We start from the raw sequence: 18,341 nt of genomic DNA on the forward strand, positions 1-18,341 counted from the left end.
GGAAATTTGTAGCAAAGGATGCGATTAATCATTTCTTCTTGACTTTTGTCCATCCAAAGCAGTAATGCACAAGATTTCCTGTCCCTGCTCTCCTTATCAGTTATCATCTGATAACCAATCTGTTCCTTCTTGATGCTTGATTTGCTTCATCTTGCAAGCACCATCAGCCCAGCACCTGAAACCACTCCACAGAACCACAATCCCTTCAGACTGACAGAGCAATCGAATGTTTCATTTTAACTAAGACTTAAATAATTGTTTCCTGCTTGTTGGAGCCATTTCCACCCTCAAGAAAGAAAATAAGTATCATATTAACAGCCAAAAAGGGGGGCACAGAGAGGAGAGGGGAGGTGCGGAAAAGGTATGACTGAAGCAATTGGATTGAAGATGAAGAATCAAAATTACAAAATTATCTTCAGAAGGGATGTTCCTCGCCCAATTTAGCAAGTCTCATGATTATATACTAAGCATTAACAGGTGAGGACCTGGGACTTTTACCAACTACAAAATCCCTCTCAAGAAAAAGTCCTAACAAAGCAGTAAATGCCAATTACATGTTTAGTGACATCATGCACATGCCTTCCACAACCTAGGAAAAAATGATGCAGGTGAGCAAAATAACACGCAGCTCTTGGTATTTTCATCTTCTAGCCCTTTGCTTTGCCTTTGAGTCAAAATGATGAGCTTTGAGCTTTTTCTTCCTTACCACCGTTGCTGGACCAGTACTGCCTTCTCTAAATGGCATTCCCATGAGAGCAAGTAACCTCTGAGCTTCTTTATCTGTATTAGCAGTTGTTGCTATGCAAACATCCATTCCTCTTGGCTTACCGAGAGCATCATAACTTAGCTCAGGGAACACACTCTGGTCACGGAATCCAATGCTGTAATTTCCATGTCCATCGAAGCTATTTGGACTTACACCCTGAAAATCTCTAGTCCTAGGGAGTCCCAAGTTGATTAGCCTGTCCAGAAATGCATACATGACCTGCCAAAAAAAAAAGGATAATAATAATATCAATGATGAAAGCCAAGCCTAAATTAGTCAGTATTAGTTCCACAAGAAATACAAGTTCCTGAAGAAGTCAAGACATTTGGAAAACAATTGGATATAAGGAAGAAGAAATGCCAACTTTCAGCATTATGTTGCATAACTTGACAGTTCCACAACACTAATCACAGTCAAGCACGCATTCAAGTTCCCAAAACTGTCAAAACATAATCTTCTTACCGACTTTAGGGATTAAAAACAAAGATTACATAATATCAAAAACCTGACTGTCAACCCAAAAAAATGACCTGAAGTCTGCATGCACTTTTCCAACTATAGTTCCTTGTGTCAAATGTGGAAATTATATATGTTCACCTGCTTCCTTCAAAATCAATTTTCAAGGTCACGAGTAAACCAATCATGTTAGCTGCCAATCTACTAGTATGAATAATATCCTCATTTCAATGTTCAGAATCCTAATCTTCAATAAGCATATAAATTCTTGTTAGGAGTTTAAGTGAAAAAACAAGTGATAAATGCTCACTAAAACTTGATTCATTGACTAAGCACTGAATTTAAAAAGAAGAAGTACATTATCTGTTATTTTTCTTTCTAGCAAAAAGGTGCCAGTAATCCAAATTGTGAACCATCTGGAGCAAAAGTTTCGATAGTAGACATCTTATCTTATCTGAAACCAAAAAGTTAAATATTCCCCTGTTGCATGATAAATTTTTAGCCATTAACCTTTCTTGTGGCTGTCAATAAGCATATGTACGTATAGGTGAGACCTGTCAGTTCGCATGGATCAAAAATAAGAACGTTCTTTATTAGTTTATTTCTTCCTTTTCTCCCTATTAAGCAGGGGGTAATATTAAAAAAACTTTACCACTAAAGAAGATTAATGAGCTCTGTAAACATTCAGATGCTCTGGTTCAGCAAACCTAAGTCATTCCTCGCATTGAATTATATTAATTGTGGAAATAGTATACTATATCTTAAATAAAGCACATCCAAAACAAGGAAACAACGATCACACTCATATGTAGGTTCAAAAACCAACAAGATAAAGGAGACAACAAAATGAGCGTAATAGTGATTTTCCTATTCTCTTCAAAACTCAAAATGTGGTTGTCTCCGTCGCTAGGGAAGAAAAATGGCTTACATTTCCCCTGAGAGTGACAGCAATTCCAAGTGGTTGACCTTCTCTTATCTTGAAGGTGGCAATGGCGTTCTTTGCCCTGGTTTTCACCGGCCTTTGCCCTGTGATAAGAGCCAAGTCATTCATGGCCGCATCCAAACCCTTGGCGTTCTGCGCAGCATCTCCAATGCCACAGTTCACAACGATTTTTTCAATCTTTGGTACCTGCCCCAACCCAACCAATCATTACCAAAATTCAGCTAAATAAAGTTCACCAGAAAAAAATTCATACATCTACCGGCCAAAAAAAAAAAAATCAAATTCGTTCATTTCTGCAACCTTTCAGTGATTGAAATTGACTATTAATAACTTGAGAAATACTAACTGAGAATGAAAGAAACAGCAGCAATTTACCTGATGAATGTTAGTGTAATTGAACTCCTCCTTGAGCAAAGGTACAATTTTTTGGAGGTATCTACCCTTGAGCCGATTAGCTTGCTTGGCTTCAGTTTTCTCCACTAGGACTGTAGCTGCCGTGGCCTTCACCGACAGCCGACCACCGGGACGCGTGGTCCTGAGGTCACCGCACGGCAACCGAACTGATTGCGGCGGAAATTGACCGCAAAATGAAGAAGCTGTGGAGTGCAAAAGCGTTGGCGACGACGCCATTGTTGGAGTTGTTATTGTAGAAAAGAAAAGCGGGTGGAGATGAGGTTTCAGAACCGGAAGAATAAAGAAAGAGAGGAGGGGGAGGGGGGTGCGGGGATTGTCTAGAAGAAACGAGGCTGAGTTTGGGGTGATTTACGGGCATGCCACTGATCCATATGATGTAAATAGTGGGAAAAGGGCGGGTTGGATATGTACGGATACGAGTATCTGATTGAGAGGAGACTGGTGAGGAGGATAAACGAAACTCGTTTTCGGATAGAATTGTTGAAACACGCGTGTCATGGCGCGTAAGGAAATGGATCTATCGTCAGTTTTGGACAGTCGTCCGTCGGATAGGACATGGCCGGACTTTTGTGATCTACGAATACTAGTAACTGGTAGCGACGATAATAAAGCTTGAATCGATACTTGTTAACTTTATTCATTAACGCTTATTAACTAACACACAGATTTTAAACCAAATTTAACTCCCTTCATTTCTCACCTTCTTTCTTACCAATAATTTTTTTACTTTCTAGACCATCTTCTAATAGTCTCCGTTCTTCTCCACTAAAACAACCATTCCTCACAAAATTTAATGCTGCTTCATATGGTTCTTTTATACTAAGTCATTGTTGCTCCCATATGCACAATGTGAAATTCATTAGATAAATGTTTCTTAATCTTTAACGTTGTCAAATCTTTTTTCTAGGTTTCCATTGATGCGAGTATAGGATTTCATAATTCATGTTCAAGTCTTACAAGTGGTTGATTAATGAAAGACCAACAATCCAACGTCGCTTTCTTAGTCTAGTGTGTTTATTTAAATTGTCATTGTTATTGAGTTTTCATGTTGGCGTTTGTTGCATTATTTCCAGCCGTGTTTCATGTTTATTTAAGTGGTCAAATTCATGTTAGTTAAGGGCAATGTTTTTAAACTCGGACCGGTCAGTGAACCGGAGAGGTGGCCGGTTCACGGTTCGACCGGTCCAACCGGCCGGTTCAAAGGTTCATTGTTTTTTTTTTTTTTTTTTTTAGTGTTAAGTACTAAGCAGGTTTCATTCTACACTTGAACTTTACCAACATAACTTAATTTAAGTTATGATAATAATAAATTTTCTAAAAGTTATACACAAAACATGGAATGATAAATATAATTAAAATATCATAATTCACCACAAGTTTTCATAAATTCATTATAAACATAAATAGATACAATCCAAATGTGCACCAATTATCACAAATAAAAACACAAAAAATAAATAAATTAAATATTGAAATTCTTTTACAACCCTTAAAACAATCCATAAAAGAGTTCAAGTTAAGATAAACTATTTGAATAGCAAACTTTTATCAGTGGCATGATAAGCAACCACACCACCTTCACAATTTCATCAACTTAAGCTGAAAAAGTTAAAATTTTATTATAAAAATATAAATCTAATTGCTCAAACTAAAAAAAAACTAAAAATTTTTTAAAAACAAATATACAGTTAAACACATAAAAAATTAATTGCTACTAAACATTACTAATTAACATGTTATGTTAAATTCAATGATCCTATACCATTAATTATTTTAAATTCAATTATCAATAGCTTCGATTATGTGCCAACTACCAAATTTTTTACCAACCCAATGTTATTATTTGTAATTCCTACCCAATTCCTACACGGATGTGCACTACCTTTGCAAAAATTTCATCCTTAATTAATCGAATAAAAATAAAACAAAAATGAGGGAAACATATGAAAATTGAGGGGAAAAAGAAGAAAATGCAAAAAATCAACTAAAGATAATAATATAGAAAAAAACCTTGAAAAGAAAAAAATTAAACTTACTAAAATGTTGGAAAACAAGAAAAGTTGAAATTTTCAACTTATTTACAATCTGTGAAAGATAATAACCTGATAATAATGGTGAAGACTTGAGAAAATCTTGTTGTGGATATTTGGGTTAAAAATGGTTAAGAAGAAAAAATTGAAAAAAAAAATAAGAGAAGAACTTGATGTTTTAATATATTTTTTAGTCAAGTAGAATTCTCAACAAACTTAAGTACAGTCTAACGGTAAGATTGTCATATTTAAACTTGGAGACCCAGGTTCGAATCTTAGCTACACCATTCTTGATATTTTGTTGAAGAATTTAAAAAATCGCCGGTTCACGGTTCTTAACGGTTCACATGATTCGAACGGTTCGTCCGGGTTTCAACGGTTCTCCATGAACTTCCGACTTTAGCATTAGACCGGATCGATGACATGGCCGGTTCGCGGTCCAACCGGCCGGTCCGGTCCGGTCCGGTTCTGAAAACATTGGTTAAGGGTAATATTGAGTCATTAGTTAATGATAACAGACCAGGTCATGTTGACCATAGTTGAACCTTAAGCCGAATTAGGGATAAGTCTTAATTATGTGAGTTCTAGTCGTGTTAGGTTTTTAAATCTTATAAATATTATAAAAGCCTTAATTACGCGTTTGTAAGTTATACAAGATATGGAATAAGGATTTCGTTGAAAAATTTTCAGAATTTCTTTCTTGTGAGAAAAATTCTTTTAGTTTGTGGAAGCCGTTCCTGAATATCTTAGAGTTGTCCTAAGGTAATTCGTCGACTTATCAATCAAATATTCAACTTATATGTGGCATCGTTCAACCCGTTTTAATCTTTCTTGAGTGGTCCAAGACAGGTTAAAGACATTTATCCCCAAACATTGATAATCTATCCTCAAACTCTGATCATAATCTAGATCTAGAACCCGTGGTTAGTATTCTTGATTCTTCTTGGAGGACCGAGAATCGTATCATCCGTGTTGTTGCCAATAGCAAAGTTGTGGCATTGGGGATGGATTAATCTGACACAGTTATGCATTTGTTAGTTTATTAGTTTTTACTTTACTTATCATCATGATACTAAATGTTTCGTTGCATTAGTTTTTTGAGTTGGGGCCTATATATGTTTGTTTTCCGATCTCACACTGTGTGGTGTGGGTAAGCTGCAACACATCAACCTTGCTCCGCCTGGGCGTAACTACTTCGCATGATTACTCTGCCAGTTGGAGAAGGACTCGCAAGCAATGCTTGAATCTCCGGTGAAGGCATGATTTTCTGAAAAGAGGGACAATTTTTCTCATCGTAAGCGCCTTTGCCTTGCATCTTTAGCCTATTATTTTTTTCATAAAGCACTCGAAATTTTTGCATTACCTATACGGCAGAGTAATCATCTAGGAAAAAAGTATTAATACTTAGACAGTTTATCTCCTTTTTTTTTTTTTTTTTTTTTTTGGAAAAAGATTCTGGGGGCACTTGAAGATATCCATATTATGCACTCACATTACTAAATTATTATAAAGATTTTTTGTCGAGTTGCACACGTATCGAACGTGCCTCGAGAAGTAGTAAATCATAAAGCTTGGAGAAAATTCAATTAACAACTAGGAGAAATACTCTACTACTAGTCTAATATATTTCTCAACAATATATGTTTATCCTTCACTTGTCTCTTTTGAAGAGCTGCCGGAATTTGTTTTTGGTAAGAGTCTGAACTGATGATGTTAGGCATCTTTCCGGGACGAAAGTAGTTCCATTTGCCTCGTCAAGTTGGTTTAAAAGTTCAAAATATCAATACAAGCTTGAATTGGATGCTTCTGTTACCTCAAAAAAAAAAAGAAAAAAAGTAATGTACTGTTGAGATTTTTTTTTTATCAAATGCACTGTTGAGATTTAAACGCAATTCCAGTTCCATCATGTCTGATTGTTGATACAAAATCCACATCACAAGGAATAAAAGTGTAATTAACTCTATTTGATTGGAGACCAAGTTTCATTTGTTCTACTTCAAATCTTAAATGAAATTTCATAAAATACTTTAGATGAAGGAGTAAAAAAAAAAAAAAGAATAAAAAAATTTTGATGTTTGGTACCACACATTTCCCAATCGCCATTTTATGTCACATGTACCAAATCGGTACAATACATTTTCTACAAAAACTTCAGAAAATTGCAATTCAAATACAAATATATATATATAACGTTAAGATATATTTCAAGTGTTATATTTTTTGAAATATAAGATTAATTAGAGAAGGTAAATAAATACAATGAAGGATAGACAAAACTGAATAGAGAAAGTATATAAATGCAAGATAAGATAATAATTTTTAGTACGTGTATATATATTATATGTTAGGTGAATACTAGACGTGTTAACGGGTGTCCTTAGAAAAACTCTGTATATGAATATGAGTATGATTTTAGTCTTTTATCATGTGGGTTAAGGCGATAAATTTGAGTGACATAATTATAATTATTGAGTGGCAAAACATTTTGACGGGTTGCATTTGCAAAATGGGATGTTATATATGGGTAGACATATTCTTTTGCAATAGCAAGTTGGCATTTCATTCCCAAAATTTACTTTTTAAAATTATTTTTTTTAGGAAACCACTACTTTCATGAAAGTTAAGTTACTATTGCGTTTGGATTGCATTTTTCTAAATTTTGTAGAAAAATTACTGTAACGATTTGATATACGTGAGGTAAAAAGGTGATTGGAAAATGTGTTTACGGGAAATATAGCAATTTTTCTGTGAAAAATAGCTGTCCAAACAAATTGTTATTGCGTGCTCAATGATTTACTACTTTCCAATTTTCATTATACATTTAACACAATCCAAAATTTTAAATACGTCAGTACATACACCATTACAATCACATTTAATTCAATCAGATCATCATTCAAAGAGTGTAGTCAGAAAACTTCCGTTAAATGTAGTTTTTTTTTTTAATAGAGCATAAGTATCATGAAGTAATAAACAAAGCTGGCATTTCGAACAATTAACACAAATACACTGGATTAGACCACCAGATAAAGAAGGAAAAGACGTGAACAAGGGAAAAAAAAAAATCACATAAATCATAAACATTGGATTTCCTCAAGTCAGCTGAAAACTTTTTCCCCATGTGCAACAGAAAACACCATCCGTCCGAAAATCAACAAAAACCGCCGTCCAACCCATTGACCCCATTTTGATCGGGATAATTTTAGAAATATCCCATGAGATTTTTTTATTATTTTACTATTTTTCTTTCAAATTTTAAAAATTATACTAACCTTTCTTGAGATTTATTGTCTTATAACATCTATATCCATCTGACAATTAAAAAGTGATATTAGCAGAGAAATGATAATATGATTCTACCATTGCCCTTCATTTATTAAATTATTTAATTAATCTAATACCCACCCAAACATTAAAGAAAACACTAGAATTTGTTGTTTATCATCAAAAATTAAATCACATATGGTATAAAAAATGCTATACCATTTTTTTATATTTTACTTAATGTAAGATCTAAATTTTTCTTTTCAATTGCAAACCCATTATCAAACATGATTAACAATAAACAATCAAAAAAATCCATAACCAAAATATTACAAACAGCTAACTTTAATACCATAAAATCTCAGTAACTAACCTTAATATGTTAATAAGAATATTCATGATGTTAAAGTTTATTCTCTATAATATTTTGGTTGCAAATTTTTTGATTATTTATTGTTAATTATGTTTGACAATGAGTATGTAACTAAAAAGAATAATTTGAATCTTGTATTAAGTAAAAAATATGAAATGATATACTATTTTTTGATTGTACGTGTGATTTGATCCCTAATAATAAACATCACATTTTAGTGTTTTTCGTTAACGTGTGAGTTAATATTAAATTGGTTAAATAATGTAATAGATAAGGGGTAATAATAGAATTATATTATCTTCACTTTCCTAATATCACTTTTTTAATTATCAATTGGGCCTAAGTGTTACAAAATAATTAACCTTAATGGAGGTTAGTATAATTTTTAAAAATTACGGAGAGATCAGTAAAATAGTTAGAAACCTTAGAGAAGGTTTCTACGATTATCCCATTTTGATTTGATTAGTCATATCTCTCAAAAGCGTGCGCACAAACCAAAAACAGCGCGTAGAAGCAACTCAAATATAAATTTCATTTTTCATTATTATTATTTACCCCTTTCTCAGCTGTTCAATGGCGGGCAACGTCATCCCTCTTCCTGGTTTCTGATTCATATCGCATCTCAAAACACAAAAAAAAAAGGAAGTCTCCTGACCATCCTCACCATTTCGTCTCCGCTCTCAAAACCATCCCTCCTCCCCCCAGCCTATACTAATATATAATTAGGTATATTGCTTCTGTCGAAATTATGTATTTCGATATATACACGTAGAATTACATATATACATATATATGTATATGTAGGAGACCGAGAATACCATCTTCGATCGGGAAAAAAGGGAGAAATTTTGCAGAGATCGATAGAGAACCCTAGGAAATCACGAGCCTCTGATGTGTGCTATTTTTGTGAGGGAAATGAAGAGATAGGTTGTTGTTGTTGTTGTTGATTAATTTGGGGGAAATGTTTGTTATTAGGGTAAGAGGCTGCCACGGGTTTTGATTTCATTTGGATTTGACATTTTTATGTGTAAAGGTTCACAAGGTTAGGGAATTCTATCTCCAAGCTGGTTTGCTGTTGAATCTAGAATGAGGTGGATCATATGCTAATTTAGCTTAACTTTCACTACTTTCAACTTAGGGTGGTTTTGTGAGCTTTTGTTTCCTTCTTTCTTTTTCTTTTTGGTTTATTTCTTTAGTTGATATCGATGCTGAGGCAAACATATGGATATGGTGGAGGTGATGGGGCTGATTTCTGAGTTGCTGGTATTGAATATTGTTTACTGGGCTAGATTTTAGCTTTCTTTGGCTGAAAAAATTGGTGATATTTAGCTTTTTAGGATATTCTGGGCTGCTTTTTCTGACTAATGGCGTAAACTGTAGCCTGCCGGAAGCAGTTTTGAGCGTTATTCTGGACTAGAATAGATTGTCGAGAGGTGCACGTGTACTATATTGGTTAGCATTTTGTCAGAGAACTGTATTGACTGTGTGGATTTGAAGAATGAGTTTGGAAAAAGAAGGCCGTAGCTCGCTGGATAGTGCTGTGGATGCAAGTCGCAAAACTGAAAAGTAAGCACCCTGCGTTTGGTGTTATCTAGTTCATTGTTTAGCAAAGTTTTATATCTCATAGTTTTATTCTTGAATCTTTATGTTTCTTGGCCCAGGGGATCAAAAATAGTGTATACAAGAGAATTTCTTTTATCTTTAAGCGAGTTGGAGATTTGCAAGAAGTTGCCAAGTGGTCTTGACAAGTCGCTTTTAAGGTGAAGAATGTTTTTTTGATTGATGATTAAGTGACTACCGAACTAAGTTGTTGTCTCTAGTTTGGTGCATCTTGTTGCATTTTGCTTGCTTTAATACCTGATCATTCCTTTCTGTAATTCCACAGTTTTCTTATACATTATCACTTCTTAACTTGTATCAGTGAGCTGGAAGATGGTCCACAAAGTACTAATGATCGGCTAAGGACCCATGGCAGCTTACCAGTGCAGGGTTTCAGGCGAACTGAATATGGGTCATCCCCACCAACTCGAGGGGACTCTGCGTACTACTCTCGAGGCATATATGGAAGGTGGGACGGCCGTTCTTCTGGCCGCAGTGACCGAGACAGTGACTCACAATCTGATAGGGAATCAGGTTTGATTTGGGATGTGTATGTGTACTTGACTTCCTTGTGCGTGTTCAGATTGATTTATGTCGGATGCTTGCAACCTCTTGATTATACCTTTGGAGGGTGGCCAGTCTGCTTGCTTCTTACCACCTATCTAGTGACTTTTGTTAAGTAACTGACTATATTTGATGAATGCATTGCTTGAGCACCATTAGAATTACATGAATTTGTTGTAGAAATTATGGTTGACTAGTATAGACGTTAAAAAAAAAAAAGTGTTGGCCTAGCCATCTACTATCCATCTATCCATCTTCAATTTTCAGCTCCTTTGTTTAGTCATATTGCCAAATGAGAATTATTACACAGGTTTCTAGAATCTTGTGAAAGTCATTAAAAACAATTCTAGTGGACAATGTTGTTTTTTGATCTCTGATTTTTTGCCATTGTTACTTTTCATTTTATCGTCTTGTTTTGCTTCTGAACTTACTGCTTGAGCACTACGATTTTTATTCTATTTAAACTGAAAATATCATCTCCCGAGAAGTTTCTATATGGTTTATTATTCTTTGAGCATATCCTTCTGAAATTTATGTGAGATATACTAGTATTTGTCAAAATAAAAAAGTTGAGAATGTCTGTGAGAATAAGTTGTATACAAAGGGAATATCACTATCACATACAAGTTAGTTTAGGGAATTTGATATGTCTTGATGTTTGATGACATAGAAATTTAAAATCTAGAAACCTAGAGCAGTTAAGTAATTTTTCTATGTATATGTGTGTACATTATATATATATATATATATATATATATATATATTTTGGTAGTAGTTATAACTTTACATCACTTTGATACTGCTCTTTTGAATATGTATGCACAACATGTCAACAAAACCACACTTAACAGAAAATCATGTACCTATTACTGTAATAAAGTAAAGCCTGCTGCTTTCAGTGATCTAGTTTCAGATAATCTTATAGGCTACGGAGCTGCAAAGCCAAGTTATTTTGTATTCTGATATGTGAAGGATAATTTGATGTCATTTTAAACTGGAGAGTTTCTCCACCACCTTGGGATTTTGGGATGGGCCTTGGTGCAGTTGTGAGGTTGTTTTATTATCATATTTGTAGCCTGTGTCACTTTAAAACACAATGGTTGCTCCATTTTGACTACTGTATTTTACTGGTTGGGAATGTGTAGAAAAAGGGTATTACTGCTATCTACACTTGTAAGCTTAAATTTGATGTCTTGCTTATATTGCAATATCAATGAATTTTACCCCAGTTATTTTACCTGATTCCACATCTATAGCCTACATTTTTGTTCACCATATTAAGAGAATAAAAAGTTTTATTGAGACTATGTTATTGCTAAGTGGCTTCCAGCTTATTTATCTTCAAGTTAATTAGCTTTCTGGAATGTCGAGTTACTTTAAGAATTTTTTTTGGATTAATGGATTTCTCTCCGCTATGCTATGATGTCTATGTTCCAGTGGCTAATTTGTGTAGTTTTGTTGCTTGCAATCCTGTTAAACTTGTGATTCATTTCTTCTCTTTCTTTCTTTCTGTATTCTTCTTCTTCTTCTTCTTCTTCTTCTTCTTCTTCTTCTTCTTCTTCTTCTTCTTCTTCTTCTTCTTCTGATCTTCTGAATCATTCAAATGATATGTAGAGTCTGGAAGGCGCTATAACAACCAATCTCGAAGGTCTTGGCAGGGAACTGAGCATGATGGGCTTCTTGGTAGTGGTTCATTTCCAAGACCATCTGGATACACAACGGGGATCTCTGCTCCAAAGCTTCGAGCAAATGATCATTACCAACTTAACAGGAGCAATGAGCCATATCATCCTCCTCGCCCTTACAAGGTCCACTTTCACCTATCACTAGGGGTGGCAATGGGGAGGGGACACCTCCCCTGACCCCCGCCCCGTTGCATTTTAATTCCCCCCGCCCCTGCCCCCGGCTTCCCCCGCCCTGCCCCGCTTCCCCCGCGGGGGCACCCATGGGCTTAAAAAATTTTATTATATAATTTCATTATAATTAAATTTGAGCAAATAATCAAGTACTAAAATATTAACACATCACCTAATTATTATTTATTATAACTTCACAATTGAAACTCATACAAATAATTAAACAAAGGTTATTTGAATACAATCTAATATGATAAAACAAATATAACTAAAATAATCAAGTTTTCACTTTTGATACAAATACAATCACTAAATTATTATTGTATTTTTTTTTAGAAAAGTGTTATTGTATTAAGTGTAGTTAGAAATTTAACATAAATGTATTCATAAATTTAGTATAAATAATTAATAATTTTTATTAATAGACATGCATAATTAGTAGTATAATTGATAATATCATTATATATATAATTATGTACATATATATATTTTCAAACGGGTGGCGGGGCGGGGGAGTATACCCCCGTCCCCCGCCCCAATGACCCCCCGCGGGGCGGGTGCCCGCCCCTGTTGCCATCCCTTCACTCCTGTAGTGCTGCTCTTTGTTGTGGTTTCTCAGTTACATCTATATTTTGACGTTTTGTAAACAAATTTGGAATTTTTTTTTCTGTTTAGTTCTTATTTTTCTCTCTTGCTTTGTTCTTTTTATTTCTTTGGCATAAGCATATTATCCATATTCAGATGAAAATTGTATAAGAGATACTTCTCTGAACTTAGCCTTCCCTAAATTTTAATTTCCTCAGGCAGCACCACTGTCACGAAGAGATACTGACGCGTACAATGATGAGACATTTGGTTCAACAGAGTGTACAAGTGAGGACAGAGTTGAGGAAGAAAGGAGGAGGAGAGGTATTGTAGACCTGGAGTGATGAGCTCAGTATTTTCCCTTGATTATGCCTTCTTTTGGCTTTCTGATTATGTTCTAAGTTATTTTACTGAAATTTTTTCTAGCTTCTTTTGAGTTGATGAGGAAGGAACAACAAAAGGCTCTGCAGGAGAAGCAGCAATCTAGTCTTGAGAAGTGTAAAGCTGATGCTTCTTCAGATATTTCTGTCCTGTCGGATGACATTAATGAGGAAAAGGTTATTCTGGACAGGGAAAATGAGTTAGATTCAACCACTAATCCATCTATTTCAAGCATCGATAGTGGAAAATGTGCTTTACCATCACATGCTACGTGTAGACCTCTTGTTCCCCCAGGTTTCAAAAATGCAGTTGTGGAGAAGACTTCTGGAGTCAAATCCTTGACCCAGTCTTATTCAGTAGAGGTAACTCATATGGCTTTCTATCCCCATGAATCATTTTTATCTTTCTATTGGAAAAAGACTATACCTGGACTGCCTTGTCATATTTAATCAGTAGCTCACTCCATTGCATGACAAGTTTTGTGACTAGCAGCCCCACAAAAAATTTTTTTTTTTTTTGAAAATTTATGGATCTGGTATTTGTCATTTGCAACAAATAGTTTATATTCCCTGCTTTTGCTTAAAGTGATATGAAGTATCATAACAAGAATGGTTAACCATGTATTTAAGTTGAAAGGCAATATTAAGCAAATAAAATGATACATCACAGCAAGAATTTTTCCAGTAGGCTTCTTTGATCAGATAGAGTGAGATTATATGGAATGTCACTGGAAAGCAATGGAAAAGAACTGGATGTGATGCTCTCCCCAAATGTGGTCCTTTTCATGCATGTTGTCTGATTCTTCAGGTTATGGGGGTTGTATTAGAATATTTAAGCATTTATAGTGGCCTTCTGTAATCTAGCATGTAACTTTTGTTCATATTTGGGGATATATGTACAAAATAGTAGGATGATCATTTTTGTTTGTTTACTCTCCATTGGATTTCTGATTGTATCTTTTGGCATGGCCTATATTGGCACCTATTCCGAGTCACATTTGCTAGTTATCAATGATCACTTCTAGGCTGTTATTTTATTTCATAATCTATCTATAGTTGCAACATATTGGAAAAACTAGCCGGGTCAAAACCTTTTTCATTCCTCTGTCCAGAACGGCCTATATTAGCACCTATTCCGAGTCTCATTTGCTAGTTATCAATGACCACTTCTAGGCTGTCATTTTATTTGATATTCTATCTAGTCACTACATATTGGAAAAACTGACAGTGTCAAAACCTTTTTCATTCCTCTGTCCAGAATGGCACTCTTGGTAGTCTGGAAAGAAAATTTTCAGGAGAAATAAGTTTGAGCAACGAACCGCCTGAAGATAAGACAATTCATACATTGTTGAGTAACAAGGGTGAACAAATTGCCAATTCATCATCAAATTCAGATGTTTCCAGCAAGAAAACTGGCATGGTAGATTTTCTACATCAAACTTCCATCCTTCCAGAGGCCCATGAAGCCCTGGATGAACCTGAAATGATCAAGCTCAATGCCAAAGTGTCAGGACTCAAACTTGGTGGAGATTTGCGTGAGACTGATGCAACATCAATTCTGGAAAAGATTTTTGGCAATGCATCAACAGTGAATGGCAATGACTCTGCAGATTCTGTCGAGGTAATTTTTCTTGCTCACGTACTTCTGGTCATGCCCCTGCTTTGTGCATATCCTGGATTGTGGGTTTTGTGAACAAAAAACAAGGCACCGTTCTTGTTTTTCTTGCATTGCATGTTTGTCGAAGTTTACAAATGCTTGTGTCTAGGGAGTGTATGCCTCATTGTCAAGCTGAACTGGAAAGATATCATGTTGATGATTTCCTTCTTTTTCCCCCCTCTCCTAGCATCATGATGATATACCAGATGAATCTTGGAGCAAAAAATCTGTTCATTCGTCAAAGTTTGCCCGTTGGTTTGTTGAAGAAGGTACGGAAATTTTTAGGAAATTGCTTTTCGTGCTCCGTTATCCTGTTCAGACTGTCATCACTTATCTTGTTGCAGAAAGGAAGACAGAAGATGACCACTCCTCAGGTAGGCCAAATGATTTGCTCTCGCTGATTGTTGGTCATGATAAAGGAAGAAATCAAGTTGATACAAAGATTTTCGAGCATTTTCCAGCTGAGTTTCCTGATCAGAGAACTGAAATTGCTAATAAGCCTATAACAAATGCATCCTCTGCAACAATTGGAGTCTCCAAATCATTATCCTGTTCAAATAAGCAAGAGGTAGTTCCAGCCATCCTAACCTGTGAAGACCTTGAGCAGACAATTTTGTCAGAATACGGTGAGAAGAGTCCAACTTCATTACCACCTTTGGAAGGCTGGAGTTTTTCTGGTGCAAAGTCTGGACGACCTACAGCACATGTTGATAATCATGCATCTCAACACCTCCTTTCACTGTTACAAAAGGGAGCCAGCCAGAAAAATGCAACACCGAGCATTCCCGCAGATATTGATCCTTCAGAAATACAACCTGTTTCTGATGTTTGTGATGTTGGTCCTGCCCCCTACAAGACTGGGGAGAAAGTTGGCAAGAATAGTAGCACTTTGGGAGAAACACTTACTCTCGAAACTCTTTTTGGGACTGCTTTCATGAAGGAGCTCAAATCAGTCGAAGCACCTGTTTCTGTCCAAAGGGGTCCTGTTGGTTCTGCACAAACTGAATCTTTGGAACCGCAAGGACTATCCTTTCCTATTACTGATAATGGTTTATTTCCTACGACATTTGATCAAATAGGACTGGATAAGATGACTGATGAAAAGAATTTGTTGGTGTCAAGTCACAGGCAGCAAGTAAAGATGGATAAAACTGAAAAATGGCTGGGATTAAACGATCCTCAAACCGAGTTGAACTTATCAAAGCAACAATATGAACTTGTTTCGAAACATGTTGGCTTCGATGGATCAGTTGAATACCAGCTGCCTGAAGAGGAAAGCTTAATTGCTGTCAGTGAAGATCTAAATGCTCGACTTTTTAGGTCAATGCCTGGCAAATTTTCAAGTAAAAAAGAATCCTCAGCCTTGAATGCACCAGGCGATATGGCAGAGAAACTGGCAGCAATTGGTGCTGCAGTCAAAGATGAGAGGTCCATGACTGGTTCAGATGGGCCGCCCTTTTTACATGGTCCTATTAACCAGATGGAACACGAAATTCCGTATCATGATTTTCATGTTCAAACATCAGCTTCCCACTTTCATTCAATGCAGATGAGTCATGAGAGGCCATTGCTCAACCCGCTGGATTCTCATCCAGCTCACATGAATTCCCAAATGAAGTTCATTGGTAGGGAGAGCATGATTCAGCATGATGCTCCTGCCAATCAGCAATTTCCTGTAAATATGCTTCGTCCTCCCTTCTATCAGCCTAGTGTGGGTGTGACTGGGTTTGATCATCCTGCGCATCTTGCAATGCTGCAGCAAATGCAGATGGCAGGTGGTCTGTCTCCACACATGGCAAACGACTTTTCAAGGGGTGCCCCAGCCCCTCATCTTGGTAATCAAGCACCTGGTTTATTGCAGGAACTCAACCCAATGCCAGGATATCCTTTTGGGCCCCATCAGCCCAACATTGGTGGCCTTGGAATGCCATTTCCAGGTAGAGAAGCCTTTTGTTTTGTTTTTTTTTTTGGGTGTGTATGTTTCTCCTTCCACATTCACAAGTTAAAAGTCTATATGCTTTTAATGCACTTGCTTCTGTGAATGATGAAGGATCCATGCTGATGATGAGCATCCTGCATTCTTTATATCAAAGATATCACTGTTGCTCCTGGCTCATAAGTAACTTTCCTTATCTTATGTTCTGTTTTTCTGAGGCAGTTTATTGTGATCCAAGGCCTACCTATGATCATATCTGAGCCTTTCAACTTTAAGCTTAAAAGTTGATTTTAAAAAATCAGCCCTCAAGATGCTTCTGGAAACAGCTTTTAGATGTTCAAAAACTGTGAAAACAAAAACTTATTTTTAATTTTTGAAACAGCTGATTTATACTTTAAGTTGTCCACACCTTTAAAAATAGAAATGCACTTCTGCTTTTTCAAATGGCTTATTCAAACTTTAAAAGAACAAATGAAGAAGAAGAAGAAAAGAAAGAACTTAAGCCGAAGACACCAAAAAGTATTCCAAATGTTCCTAGGGAAACATGGTCCAAGTTGACTTTGGTGTATGACTTTATGGTATGCTTTTTACCAGTTGTGCTATAGGAACAATTTCATAGCTCAGCATTGGTAGTCACTCAAAATGTGTCTTCTTACATTCGCTTTCTTGATCAACTGAATTAGAAAGCTTGCTGATCTGTTTATCTGGTATGAATGGTGAGCTAGTGCTAGTTTTCATGGTTTCTATATAAATAGAAGGTTGATTTTGTGTTTCTTTTGGATGCATTAGCTCCTGATGTCAACGGTGGAAGCAATCACCCAGAGGCTTTTCAAAGGTTGGTTGAAATGGAACTTAGGGCTAAATCAAAGCAGATCCCTCCTTTTGCTGCTGGTCATAGCCAGGCTATGTACGGTCATGAGCTTGACATGGGTTTCCGCTACAGGTAGTCGATCGTGAATATGATCTGGCTTGCTATTTGTCCATCATCTTGGCTCCAGCTGTAACTGGTACATGCTGAATTGGGGATAAATGTCATCTATGTGCAATCAAGTTGGGCTTCTTTGCATTTGATCCTTTGAAATTGGCATTCAAAAATGAGGGGAAAAGCAAAATCTGTAATGTCCTTCCAGTATTTTGTGTGCAGGATCTTTGTAGTTTCACTAGCAATCTATTTTTCTTTTTCCTTTTTTTTTTTTTTGTTTTTGTTATTTTTTCCCTGGGTTTCTTCATAACTTGGTATATTTGTTAATATCTCTCTGTTATGTCAGCCACTGCATTTGCGACAACTAAAGGCGCGACTGAACTCAGTCAAGAGACTGACTCTTAGAGTTTAGTGGATATTGAGGGGCTTGACGTGGGCTCGAGCATCTTTATTACTGCATCTGCCAGTGTTGCAAAATGAGCCCCCCTGTGACAAGTCTGAGCCCCAGTAGAAGTTGAATCAGCCAACGTTTTCAGTTTGAGCTACCGGCTTTTGCATCCCAATTATTAAGATTCTTCTTTTTGCACCACAACTCC

General features: G+C 36.0%; 2 protein-coding genes across 4 annotated transcripts; one reads left to right on the forward strand and one right to left on the reverse strand.

Moving 5' to 3' along the window:
- Nucleotides 1-364: 364 nt before the first annotated feature.
- Nucleotides 365-3,000, reverse strand: LOC113728114 (large ribosomal subunit protein uL5c-like). The gene is made up of 3 exons (XM_027252624.2): nt 2,541-3,000; nt 2,151-2,351; nt 365-985 (listed from the first exon to the last, which is right to left on the reverse strand). The coding sequence occupies exons 1-3, from the start codon at nt 2,793-2,795 to the stop codon at nt 641-643; spliced, it is 801 nt and encodes a 266-aa protein (XP_027108425.2). The 5' UTR covers nt 2,796-3,000; the 3' UTR covers nt 365-640.
- Nucleotides 3,001-8,780: 5,780 nt separating this feature from the next.
- LOC113728115 (uncharacterized) lies at nt 8,781-18,090 on the forward strand. 3 transcript variants are annotated; one of them, XM_027252626.2, is made up of 11 exons: nt 8,781-9,812; nt 9,908-10,006; nt 10,168-10,379; nt 12,024-12,217; nt 13,069-13,174; nt 13,277-13,593; nt 14,489-14,851; nt 15,075-15,156; nt 15,232-15,261; nt 15,349-16,824; nt 17,613-18,090. In XM_027252626.2, exons 1-11 carry the CDS (start codon nt 9,745-9,747, stop codon nt 17,768-17,770), a joined length of 3,105 nt encoding a protein of 1,034 aa, XP_027108427.2. In that variant the 5' UTR covers nt 8,781-9,744; the 3' UTR covers nt 17,771-18,090. The 3 variants fall into 3 exon arrangements, with proteins under 3 accessions (XP_027108427.2, XP_071932679.1, XP_027108426.2); XM_072076578.1 differs by having other exon boundaries at nt 8,784-9,509; nt 9,627-9,812; nt 15,232-16,824; XM_027252625.2 differs by having other exon boundaries at nt 8,784-9,812; nt 15,232-16,824.
- The last annotated feature ends 251 nt before the right edge of the window (nt 18,091-18,341 follow it).

The sequence above is a fragment of the Coffea arabica genome, chromosome 2c (assembly GCF_036785885.1).
Source record: "Coffea arabica cultivar ET-39 chromosome 2c, Coffea Arabica ET-39 HiFi, whole genome shotgun sequence".
In the NCBI taxonomy this organism is placed as follows: Eukaryota; Viridiplantae; Streptophyta; class Magnoliopsida; order Gentianales; family Rubiaceae; genus Coffea; species Coffea arabica.

What these genes read in the sequence shown, in the direction of transcription:
- LOC113728114 (XM_027252624.2), bottom strand. Translation starts at nt 2,795, where the DNA reads ATGGCGTCGTCGCCAACGCTTTTGCACTCCACAGCTTCTTCATTTTGC. An exon ending in ATTACACTAACATTCATCAG is followed by an intron (nt 2,352 to 2,540) that starts GTAAATTGCTGC and finishes GGGTTGGGGCAG; the next exon opens with GTACCAAAGATTGAAAAAAT. An exon ending in CTGTCACTCTCAGGGGAAAT is followed by an intron (nt 986 to 2,150) that starts GTAAGCCATTTT and finishes TTTTTTTGGCAG; the next exon opens with GTCATGTATGCATTTCTGGA.
- LOC113728115 (XM_027252625.2), top strand. Translation starts at nt 9,745, where the DNA reads ATGAGTTTGGAAAAAGAAGGCCGTAGCTCGCTGGATAGTGCTGTGGAT. An exon ending in GCAAGTCGCAAAACTGAAAA is followed by an intron (nt 9,813 to 9,907) that starts GTAAGCACCCTG and finishes TTCTTGGCCCAG; the next exon opens with GGGATCAAAAATAGTGTATA. An exon ending in CCCAGTCTTATTCAGTAGAG is followed by an intron (nt 13,594 to 14,488) that starts GTAACTCATATG and finishes TCCTCTGTCCAG; the next exon opens with AATGGCACTCTTGGTAGTCT.